This window comes from Crocodylus porosus, unplaced genomic scaffold, assembly GCF_001723895.1.
Source record: "Crocodylus porosus isolate Cpor-Errol unplaced genomic scaffold, CroPor_comp1, whole genome shotgun sequence".
Lineage (NCBI taxonomy): Eukaryota > Metazoa > Chordata > Crocodylia > Crocodylidae > Crocodylus > Crocodylus porosus.
Window position 1 is genome coordinate 7,985,447 of NW_017728943.1, and position 12,183 is coordinate 7,997,629.

Below are 12,183 nucleotides of genomic sequence, written 5' to 3' on the forward strand. Positions count from 1 at the left end.
AGGGCGGCGAGGAGCTGGAACCAACTTCCAAGGGAAGTGGTGCTGGCTCCTACCCTGGGGATCTTTAAGAAGAGGCTTGATGCCTCCCTAGCTGGGATCATTTGAGCCCAGTTTTTTTTCTCCTGCCAAGGCAGGGGGTTGGACTTGAAGATCTACAAGGTCCCTTCTGACCCGACTTCTATGATTCTACGATTCAATGATTCTATGATATCAGACTTAAATTAGTTTGACCCAAATCAGTTATGCTATGTCTGTCCCAGACCCCTTCTTGGATTAAGTCCTAGAAGGACTTAAACCAAGGGGAAAGTCCTATAAAAGATTATCAGAGACGATTCTTAACAGACAGGCCGATGACAGCATCCTGAGGGATAGCCAGCACGGGTTTGTTGCGGGCAGGTCTTGCTTGACCAATCTTATTTCCTTTTACAACTAGGTAACCTATCACTTGGACATGGGAGAAGAGACTGATGTCATATATCTTGACTTTAAAAATGCCTTTGATCTGGTATCCCATGATCACCTCTTAGCAAAACTGTCCAACTGTGGCCTTGGCTTCACCATGATCCACTGGCTGGGGAATTGGCTCCATGGTCAGACCCAGAGGGTGGTGATTGATGGAAGTCAATCGTCATGGTGCCCTGTGAGCAATGGGGTCCCTCAAGGCTCTGTCCTTGGGCCAACACTATTCAACATCTTCATTAATGATGTGGACATTGGTATCAGAAGTGGACTGGCCAAGTTCGCTGATGACACCAAACTCTGGGGTAAAGCATCCACACCTGAGGACAGGAGGGTGATCCAGGCAGATCTTGACAGGCTCAGGAAATGGGCAGATGAGAACCTGATGGTGTTTAACACCAAAAAATGCAAGGTTCTCCACCTCGGGAAGAAAAACCCGCAGCATCCTTATAGGCTCGGCAGTGCTATGCTGGCTAGGACTATGGATGAAAATGACTTGGGGGTCATGATCGACCACAAGATGAACATGAGCCTGCAATGTGATGCTGCCACTAGTAAAGCGAGCAAAACACTGGCTTGCTTCCATAGATGCTTCTCAAGCAAATCCCGGGACGTCATTCTCCCGTTGTACTCAGCCTTGGTGAGGCCATAGCTGCAGTACTGCGTCCAGTTTTGGGCTCCACAATTCAAAAAGGATGTGGAGAAGTTTGAGAGAGTCCACAGAAGAGCCACACGCATGATCAGAAGTCAGGAAAACAGACCTTATGATGAGAGGTTGAGAGCTATGGGACTCTTCAGCCTGGAAAAGCGCAGGGTCAGGGGTGATCTGGTGACCTCGAATAAGTTTATTGGGGTGCTCACCAGGATCTGGGGAAATGTCTGTTCACCAGAGCACCCCAAGGGATGACAAGGTCAAACTGTCACAAACTCGTCCATAACCGTTTCAGGCTGGACATAAGGAAGAACTTCTTTACTGTCCGAGCCCCCAAGCTCTGGAATACACTGCCACTGGAGGTGGTTCAAGCACTTACATTTGAACACCTTCAAGAGACATTTGGAAGTTTATCTTTCTGGGATCCTATGATCCCTGCTGACTTCCTTCCCCTGGGGCAGAGGGCTGGACTCAATGATCTTCTGAGGTCCCTTCCAGCACTAATGTCTATGAAATCTATGAAAGTTAAACCAGACTCCCCCAGCATCCTGGCATGCTCTCTGGGCTGGGTAGGGCTCTCTGCTCCACGGTAAAGCTGGTTCCTTCCCTCTGCTCCCTGGAGCTTTGGCAGAGACTGTAGGCGCTTGCCTGGCTTCCTCCATCCCTCCTCCCCTTTCCTCATCTCTCCCTGCTAAGCAGGGATTCCCCCCTCCCCTCTGCCTTACACAGACACCTCTCAGCATTAGCTAGCAGACCACATGCTGGCTATGGTCCATGCTGTGACAGACAGGACAAAGGTAGACAGGACTGTGTCCACTAGGGCTATTTGGAGCTAATCAACACATAGCTGGTAATGTCCCTCCATTCCTACTTTGGAATAAGCTGTTTAAGAAGGGCTTGAACTAATGAGAGAGGCTTTGTTTTCTGATGGAGTGATAAATTCTGAGAACAGAGCTGATAAATGCTCTGTTATCAAGGAGGGAGGGGAACCCCTCCCTAATCAGAGTGTCCTGCTGGGGCCTGGCCACACACCCCTCAGCTCAGAAGGGAAGGGAAGGCTGCTCTAGCACCCACAGCTTCTAGCCTGAGCCACTGCAGGCATGTGCCTGCATTTCTGGGATGTCTGTATTATTATAAACTGGGTTAGCTTAGCCAGGTTAGACTAACCTGCAAAGACTGAATCAATTCAGGCCCAGGCTTTTTGAATGTCTATCCCTAGCCTTATACAATAAGGCTACTTGCAGACATAAAAAACCCACAAACAAACAAACAAGCAAAAAACTCTCTTTACTAGAAGAAGCAATGCGTTACTTCAACCTAGTTCTGTAGCATCTGTATAGATCAGACACTTCATCAAGTCTTTTTGGCACTTTTGCTAAAGCTAATTCAATCAGCTATTAGATAAAAGCACCAAAAGCATGCACCCCAGGAGGTAATGGGGGCATGTGCCCCTAGATATGTGCATAGGGCAGGGCGGGCTGGCCCAGCAGTGGAGGAGGGAGTGGGACTGGGGCAGGGGCAGGAGAAGGGACTGCCTTGCCGGGGTGGGGTGCAGGACTGAGCTGCACAGGGGGTGACTCCCGCAGCTATGCACACCCCTGGGAGGGCATGGAGCCATGTGCCCCCAGATCTGTGTTGGGGAGGGGTGGGCTGCTACTGCCAGCTGGGGCTGGCGTCAAGCTCTTCCTGGCAGGGGCTGGGCCATGCTACACTTGGGGTGGCAGTGGCACTGGGAGGGGCCTGTGGGGGGTCTACAGTGAATTCTGGAGTGGGTGCAGTCCCGCTGTAGCCCCTGCCCAGCGCTGCTGCCTCCCACCATGAGTGCAGCCCAGCCCAGCCCAGCCCCTGCAGTGAAGAGCCCGGCACAGCTCCAGCCCCAGTGCACAGCGGTATCCCACCCTGCCCTGTGCAGATCCAGGGACACATGCCTCTGTGCCCTCCTGGGGTACATGCAGAGGCAGGAGACAGTCCCCCTCCTCCCCCCGCCCCCCCAGACAAGCTGTGGCTCTGTCCCATACTCTGCCCTGGTACCCAACACTACATACACCCCTGGGAGGGCATGTGGGGGGAGCGTGTGCCCCTGGATCTGCACGTGGGGCGAGGCAGGTTGCTGCTGCAGGCTGGCGCTGGTGCCAAGCTGTTCCCAGTGGGGGCTGGTCCGCACTGAGGTGGAGGCAGGTGGTGGCGATGCTGGGAGGGGGCTACTGGGGGAGTTGCTCTGGCAAATTTTGGGGTGCCTGCAGCCCCTACTTTAGCCCCCTCCCACCTCTGCCACCCCATGCCCAAAGTGCAGCTTGGCCCAGCCCCCGCTGGGAAGAGCCCGGCGCAGACCTGACCCCAGCCCACAGCAGCATCCCACCCTGCCCTGTGCCGTCTTGGGGCGTACACAGGGGTGGGAGCCACCCCGCACACAGCTCAGTCTGGCGTCCCACCCCGGCTGGGCAGTCCCTGCCCGTGCTCTAGCCCTACTCCCTCCTCCACCACTGGGGCCTTGATCTGCCCTCTCCCCACTCCCATGGCCCCTTCCCTCTCAACATATTACCAGCCAGACTCGGCTGCCATTATGACTGCCTGTGTGCTGTGCTGCAGCTTTGCGCATACACGCAGCATTTATGAGCCAGATCAGGTCTGTATACCCCCTAGGACCATTTTAAGTATCCTTAGGGATATGCATAGTCTGCGGTTGACAACACTTGTATTAAAGCATCATGTACAAAACCATGCAATTATGCTAATGCACAGTAAAATAAGTTACTGCTCATTAAGCCTAACTTAAAAAATGTGAGCTTTCAGTACTGCACATTAGGGCAGCCTAATGCACATTTTGGAGGTCCTAAACTTAATGCACATTAGGAAAAACTCATTAATGCATGTGTAGAATCGTCTTGTGTATCTAGTTAATCTATAAGGGTGCATATCTACCCAGCCTTTGAAGTGGATGAGACCTGTCTCTGTTACTAAGGAATCTAGGTTCTGTTTTCAGTTTTGCCTGTAAGTAACTTTGTGAAAAGTCATAGCTATGTGAAATGATATTTCCAAGGGTCTTATACATACCCTCCAAACTAGTTCTGGCTTCTAATTAGAATTGTGGATGCCAAAGAAATGTTAACTGCTATTAATGGAAGATCTGGAACTAGAATCTATCTAGGCTTCTGGGTTTGTGGTTTAATATGCCTTCCCAGAATGTAGATAATTATCAGGAATGCTTTTTTTGGTTCTTTCTCAGAATTGTTTAAAGGCTACACTTTTCATGCCGACACGAGACTACCTGTACCAGGCACCACAAAACTGTGATAAATTTGTAATGATTAGCAACACTAGGCCTTGTAGTCAGAAATCCATATGATTTCTTGCTAACTTTAGTAATAATAATAATGTTTTGGGTGCATGTGTAGATACATTCCCAGGGCTGGATTACTACACAGTAAATTACATATATAGTATTAATTGCACATGTAGACACACCCTCTGACCCCTGTTTTAATTCTGCAGGGTAGACAGCTTCTTCACTATCTGTAGCTATGGGATATTCCCTGTCATAGGACTGACATCTGGGCTGTGGCAAGTGGTCTGTATTTAGGTTCTGGCTCCAGGGACTGCAGGGGCTTTTAATGCTTCAGATGCCAGTTGATCTTCAGATGTATGATTCCTGGGAATCAGATGGTTTTTCACAAGGTGATCTCAATATCTGGGGAAATTCTATTCCCACAGCCTCGACTACTGGACTTCCCCCCCATCACTTCACTTCATTTACTCCCCAGTGAGTCCTGCCTACCTCCTGCTGTAACCTGTTCACTGAAGCAGAAAACTAGAGAAGGGAGATCATTTAGCTAAGCCAGGAATTGTGATGGAGCTGATGATCAGATGAAGAGTGCGAGCCCCAGTAACAAGGAATGGGTGTGGGGTACATCCATGGTGGCTGCTGGGGATCAGTGAATGGTGAGCTGTTCATGTCTCTTCTTGGGTCAAAAAGGTGGAAACAGCAGCTGTGAGAAGCTAGGCCACTTTCTAGATAAAGAGGGGTAGACAAGTAACTACATATAGATGTTGGTATCCTGGATGTTATACAGGTTAATGGGAATTGTCTCCTTTTATTTCTGTCTCTGCAGACAGTCTGATGAGGTAGAGCACCGCATCAGTGACATACTTGACTCTCCTACGCCAGACTCACCAACTGTACTTAACACTGCTGTTCACCACAAGGTACGGTGTTGCATCTTCTTTTTCCAGGATAAGAATATGATTTGATCAGCTGAGAAACAGGGAGAGAGTCAGGGAATGTGCATCTTGGATTGACAGTTGGGAATGTGCAGGTGTTGAGGGTATACATGTGTGCCCCCTGTAACTGTCCTAAAATTTGGCAATCTAAGTTTTATAACACAGCAGAAAAGACCATTGTCTTGGTTCATCAGAAAAAGATAAATGCTCCACAGGGACCAGTATACCACATCATACCAGGTAAAATTGCAAGGTGACAGCTGTGTTCTTGGCATGCTATTTTATACTGCATCATCAGAAGTGAAAGGGATTCCATCCTGACTTCAGCAGCAGAATAGTTTTTGCCCTGAAGCAGGAGAACTGACCTTTGTCATGGCCAGTGCCACCGCAGATGACGTGCTTGGTCAAGTGACCTGAAAAAGATAGCTTTGCATTCAAAAGCTTGTCAACTCTATCCCAAGTATGCAGTTGTTCCCATAAAAGATATCACCCTAAGGGTGCATCTACACATGTGCTTTAATGCTCAGTAGACTATTTTACTGTGCATTAAAGTGTGACATAAAAAACTGTGACATTATGCTAATGTGCAATAAAATAGTCCACTGCTCATTAAGTGTCACTAAAAAAGTGTACAAATGCACTGCAGTAGCGTAGCTTATTGTGCATTAATTTAGTACCTCACATTGGCGGTATTAAATTTAATGTGCATTAGAAAAGTCACATTAATGCACATGTACATGTGCCCCAAGACATTCTTCCCTCTTTTATTCTCACTCATAAAAATTGTGGATACCTTTCCATGTTGTCCTTTTCTCTTCACAGCCTGCAGACTTGTTTGAAATGATTGAAAAAATGCAGGTAAGGAGCAGTTATTCCAACAGACTCGGGGTTCCTGCTTTGGGGGTGTCTTCATTTCTGGTAACGAGCAGTAACCAAACTGTCAGTTCCTATTCCAGTTCTGCCCTCCACACACAGCTTCACAAATGTCCTTCAGTCCTAACCTGCAGTACACTCTGTTCTCCACATCCTGAGCTATCATGTTATCTCTTGGCTCTTCTTGGTTCCCACTGACTCTCTGACACCATGTCTTTAGAGCATGGGTGGGCAATTATTTGGGCCCGGGGGCCACATAGGGAGTTTTGATGAGTTGTTCCGGGCCAGATCAGCACCCCTCCCCCCGCCCCTGCTGCAGCAACTCACCAAAACTCCCTATGTGGGATGGGGCCAGGGGCAGGCAGGGAGCAGTGTTCAAGAGTGGGATAGGCGGGCAAGGCTGGGATCATGGTGTGGGATTGCGGAGCAGTGACAGCATGGGACCGGGGCCCTGGCAGAGCTGTGATTCACCCCCTGCACACCCCTGCCATGTGGAGGAAAGTGTGGGAGGGTATGGGGTATGTGTGGCGGGGTGAGTGTGTGAGGGCATGGGGTGGGCATGTGTGAGTGTGTGGAGGGGGCTGCCTGGGTGCTAGGTCCGAGGAGGTGGCTGGGGTGAGGGAAGGAAGGAGGGGACAGAGGACATGTGCAGCAGAGCTCATCCAGGTGGTTCAGTCCATGGCTACCCCCTCAGCGCTTCACATGGGGCCAAGCCTTGTCTGCTCCTATATGAGGCAGTCTTAGCTACACTCCAGCCTGTGCCTGCTGCCCAATAGGGCTGCTTCCACTGCGACTACAGCTTCCCAGGTGCAGCTGAGCTCCCCTTACCTCCAGTGGTGGCTTCTCCTCCTGCTCTTGCTGTGCTGCTCTGGGCAGGTAGGAAGCTTCAGATGGGCAGCTGCTGTCCCAGCACACAGGGCTCTGGCTCCTGGCTGCCTTCTACCCACTCGGCTGCCTGTGCCAGGTGGGCAGAGGAGGTGGAAAGCAGCCGGGAGCTGGCGCCGGAGCCCTGCACGCTACCTGAAGTTGCCTGGCTGAAGCTTCCTCCCTTCCCAAAGCAGCACAAGCAGGAGGATGAGCTGCTTCTGGAGGCAAGGCGAGGGGAGCTGAGCAGCCACACTGGGATCAGCCCCACAAGTAAGCTGTGTGTGCTGGAGCAGACCAGGACCATTGGGCTGCCTGCCGTGGCCCCATGAAGAGCACTGCAGAGGCAGTTGTGGGCTGGGTCCAACCAATTGGCAGGCACCCCCACAGGCTGGATCCAGTCAGTTGGCTGGCTGGATTTGGCCTGCGCACCATATTTTGCCCATCCCTACTTTGGAGACATTTTCCTCATGTCCCTGGACTCAAGCAAGGCAGTAGGGTTGTACACAAAGTTATTGCATGTAAAAGAATGACCCTCAGAAAATACTGAAGGTGCATAGTCAGTCAGTCAAATGTCAGCAAAAGCTATCGCTAAGGCTAAAAGTACAATCTTTACTTTGTCCCCTCTCCATTGTTAAGGCTGACGACTGTACTTCACTGGAATGGTCTTTCAAGTTTCTCTTAATAGGAATTTCTTTGGGAATCTGCTTTACTTTTTGGTATGAATAGAAAATACTACTGATAAAGGACTGACATAAATTTGGGTAAAGCAAATAGTTTACTAGTAAGTAAACTTGTTGAATATTGTGGGCTAATTCCTCAATCAGCATAAATGAGCAGAGCTCCATTAACTTAATTGGCTTATAAATATTCATTTGTAAATTTGAAATTAAGTATACTTTTTAAAGTAGAATTGTGTTTCTATGTTGAAACACAAATCACTGTATTGACTTGCTTACCACATGCCCCACTCCTTGGTTTTGAAAGGTGGAATTAAGAAATAAAAACATTTCTTTGAAAACAGCAGTAAGGATTTTTGCAAGAAAACCACATGCAGTTGCAGTGAGGGAAAGTTACAATATGGCTGCCCTGTTAACCCTCTAACTGCAAGACATTGCATGTGCTGTTGGCTGCCTACCCAGCTTCAGAAAAGGGGCCAGAAAGGGGTGCTGATGTCTGGTGCTGACGGCTGCCCTGTCTTTCTTCTTCAGCTGGGTGGGCAGTCAACTGAGGGCCCATGTAACTCTAGGAAAGGGGCTGGACCATGTGGCTTTTACATACATTTCCTCCTTTAATACATGCACCCCAATTTCCAGTAGCTATTTTTCAGGAAAGGAGTATGTGTCATATGTGAGTCAATGCAGTGGTTGCATTTTTCATATGGGCTGTCTCTGGAGTCCGCAGATGCAGTAGCAGTAATATTTTATACAAGTGCATGTTCTTTAAATTGTATTGTAGATAGAATTTCTCTTCTTTAAAACTTCTCTCCTTCATTTAAAATAGTTGTAAAAAACCCGAACATAAAGTTTTATATGTAGCAGCTACTTGAAAGAATTAGAAGCTCCTCCCTCTGTACCAGAGATTACATGTAACAACTCAGGGAATTTACAAGAATTTGTTAGTATATACAGGCAACTTATATTAGTTTTCTGTTTGCATTAATGAAGACCATATCGTGCATGTAGCTAAATTAGCTTTGTGGTTAATTGCCTTATCCCTTGAATTGTACCAAGATGTGTTTTTGGGTAGTTAAGTTGGTCAAAGCATTTTGAACACAAAGCTTTTTTATAGAAAAATTCCTCTTTTTTTGGTAAAATATGTCTTTTCAGAAGATTTTTCTGGAAGCTTTCACTATAATTTGTGATCTTATGGCAGGGGTGGGCAAAATACGGCCCACGAGGCCATTGTATCAAGCCTACAGGGCCCCTAAAAATGTAGAAAATTAATATTTATCTGCCCTTGGTTCCTGTCAAAAATGACAGGAACCAAGGGCAGTAGGACCCAGGGGAAGCCTGGCGGGCTCCCACAAAGCAGGGGCCTCCCAGGCCCATGCCCCCCTCAGCCAGAAGCCCCAGCTGGGGCTTCTGGCCAGGGAGCACGTGGCTGCCCCATGCTGGAACCGCAGGTAAGGGTGGGGGGTGGGCAGAAGGACCCTCCCCAGGCAGGGAAGGAGGGCGGGGGGGGAGGAGAAAGTGGCCCCATGTCTGCCCTGTGGTCGGCACCCTGTCCTGCAGCCACTCATAGCCCATGTGAGGTTTTCCGGAGCAGACACAGGCAGCCTCAGGTGGGCTGCAAGTGGCTGCAGTGCGGGGTGTTGGGCACAGGGCAGGGGGGGCCACTTTGCCCCGCCCCGCACTCAGCACCACCTTGTGACACAGCCCCACTGCCAGCCTGGGCCCTGCACCGGCTCCGGGCTTGCCTGCTGGGGCTGTGGGCGGTGACAGCAGCTGCGGCCCCCCACCCCCGCACTTGCCGTGCTGGGCAGTGTTTGCCACCGCCGCCTCTGGGCTGCCCACTGCGCAAACCCTGGGTGGGCAGCAGCAGCCAACACTGCTCAGTGCAGCAAGCAGGGGGGCTGCAACTGCTGGCACTGGCGGGTGAGCCCGGAGCCAGCACAGGGCCTAGGCTGGCAGTGAGGGTGGGTTACAAGCTGGTGCTGAGCATAGGGAAAAGTGGCCCCTCACTCTCACTCTGTGTTGTAGCCGCTTGCAGCCCACATGAGGCTGCCTGTGCCTGCTTCAGACAGGCCCGTGTGGGCTTTGAGTGGCTGCAGCAGGGAGTGGTGGCCATGGGGAGGGCGAGAGGCTGCTTTTCCCTGTGCTCAGCACCAGCTTCTTTCTTGCTGGCAAGCAGGGGGTCAGGGCTGTGCGCTGCCCCCTGCCTGTACCATGGGGCTGGAGGACACTGGGAGTGAGTGGGTGGGGAGCCAGCAGGAACACAGGGCCCGCACTGGTGCCCCAGGGCCAGTGCCAGTGGGGCCCAGACCAGGGTGGCAGGAGCAAGGGGTCCCAGCTGGAAAGGGCTCTATGGAGCCAGGCCAGCTCCCCTTTCTCCCTGCTAGTGCAGCCCAGCCCAGCTCCACAGACCCCTGCCAGCCTGTGCCCTGCTTTGGGCCCCACCAGTGCTGGCCCTGGGACATTGGTTCCAAGATGGTGACCAGGGGTGGGGCACCTGTCAAGGGGTGAAGCACCCATGCGGCCCTTGACAGCTTGCCAAAACTGGATAAGCGGCACTCCACCCAAAATAATTGCCCGCCCCGGTCTTATGGGGTTTTACTATTTGACATTTTGATATTTTGGTTTTACCTTTTTGCTTTTTCTATTCTTTTCTTTTGTCCAGTTATTTTTAAAAATTCAATTTAAGATTTTCATAGGCATTCAAGTTGTTGAAGAACAGATGTGAGAGACTTAGGGCATCTTTACATGTGCTCCAGAGGCAGAGGGGGGCAGGAGGGGGCACTTTAATTAGAGCGTTTCTTGGAGCGGCTTTCATTGAATGAGCACCCCCACCAACATTTTGAAGTGTGTGGACACTGAATACCTGAGATGGAGAGGCTACTGAGGTGCTCTAATTAGCAAGTTCCAGCAAACTAATATAATTTTATAATTATATAATTATATAATTAGAGCACATTAGAGCAGTGGCCCAAGATGTCTACTATAGGTGCCTTTAGATACTAACAAATCTCATCTTGAATTTTTTAAAAACACAACTGGAGAAAGGAAATGACAGAAGGCAAAACCAAAAACTGGAAAAAAAAGCAAAGAAATGGAAAAAAACTAAAAAATGGGAAACACAGGCCCTTTCGAAAACCCATAAATCAAAGCCAGTTGCAACATTTGTTTTCAGGGTTGGGGGTTCCTTTTGTGTTTTTTAAATATTTAAAACAGTTCTACTACTGGTTGAAAGGGAAAGAGGCATAGCTACTACTAAATTATTACAACATCAGTCTTAGAGAGTAGAACATTTTATTACAAAGCTTAAAGACCATATTTTACACAGATTTCAATGAGTACAGCATTACCTAAGAGAAGAGAGGCAGGTTGATTTATGTCAGCAGACAGCACGGGCCTACACTTATAAGGAAAAGCTGTACCATTACAAAATGTAAGTGTCCAATGAAACAGAAATTTAAAAATATTAGAAATGACATCTTCAGCTATACCAAATAGTTGCAATTACATAATCTCACACTACTTTTTTTCATATTCTTAAAGACTGTGTGGTAATTTGTGTTCATTGGAGCAGAGCTAATGATGCATGTTCAACCTCAGTTTGGGTTTATAGAATTTGATTAATATTTCAGTGTAACTCTTTGAACAGAAATAAACTCAGTCATGTTATAATACATGTGGGAGCTATAAAATTTGAGGTATCAAAAAGAGTAATCAGGGATGTATCATTTGACATTCCTGAACTAGTGATGGTGGATGCTTGGGAGGGTATGATGGGATGGATTAATCTAGAAATGCCACGTTTATATGCTCTCCCTCTAAACCATCTACTATTTGCAATGGTCAGAGACAGGATTCTAGGCTAGATGGATAGACTGTTGGTCTGCCCTAGTATGACTCTTTTTATGTTTTTTTTGTGGTCAGTGTGTGGGTTAAATGGTACTGTTCCTTTAACTGAACACTCCTTGTGAGATCTGAGAGTAAAGCTAGATTATTTTTTATCTAAAATATCTGCACTAGGAGTAAAGTATTTGATAGGTAAACTCTGTCATTTCTGTCATAGATAATTCCATTGCATTCAATAATTTGCCTGCATGGGATTGTCAGTAATGCTTGAACAGGAAGAGACTCCAGTTTGCTCTGAGTTGGGCTGACTCTGAAGGGAGACAAGAAGTGAAAAGAAAAAAAAATTTCAATGTATCCAGTTACCCTTATTAACCTCCCCACCCCACTCAGCTGCCTTAATCTCTTCACTCCCTCCCCTGTGCAAATGAAGACAGTTTCAACAAACCATCTGCCTGCTTCTCCCAGAGCCATCTCTGCGTTACTTTCCTCAACCCTCCTTACAGATGGAGTATCCACCTTGAATTAGTCCACTAAGCTCCTATCCTCTCCACAGAGAGGTCCTTCCTATAGATCCACTTCTTCTGTGATGGGTAGAAG

At 48.6% G+C, this 12,183-nt stretch overlaps 1 protein-coding gene across 1 annotated transcript in view; it reads left to right on the forward strand.

Annotated features, from left to right (window-relative positions):
* The window catches only part of LOC109318989 (rap1 GTPase-activating protein 1-like), a 100,674-nt gene that overhangs the window by 10,623 nt on the left and 77,868 nt on the right, over positions 1–12,183 (forward strand). Inside the window, 2 exon segments of the mRNA XM_019548507.1 lie at positions 5,221–5,314; positions 6,152–6,187. Coding sequence (XP_019404052.1) covers positions 6,170–6,187 — 18 coding nt within the window. The 5' untranslated portion in view covers positions 5,221–5,314; positions 6,152–6,169.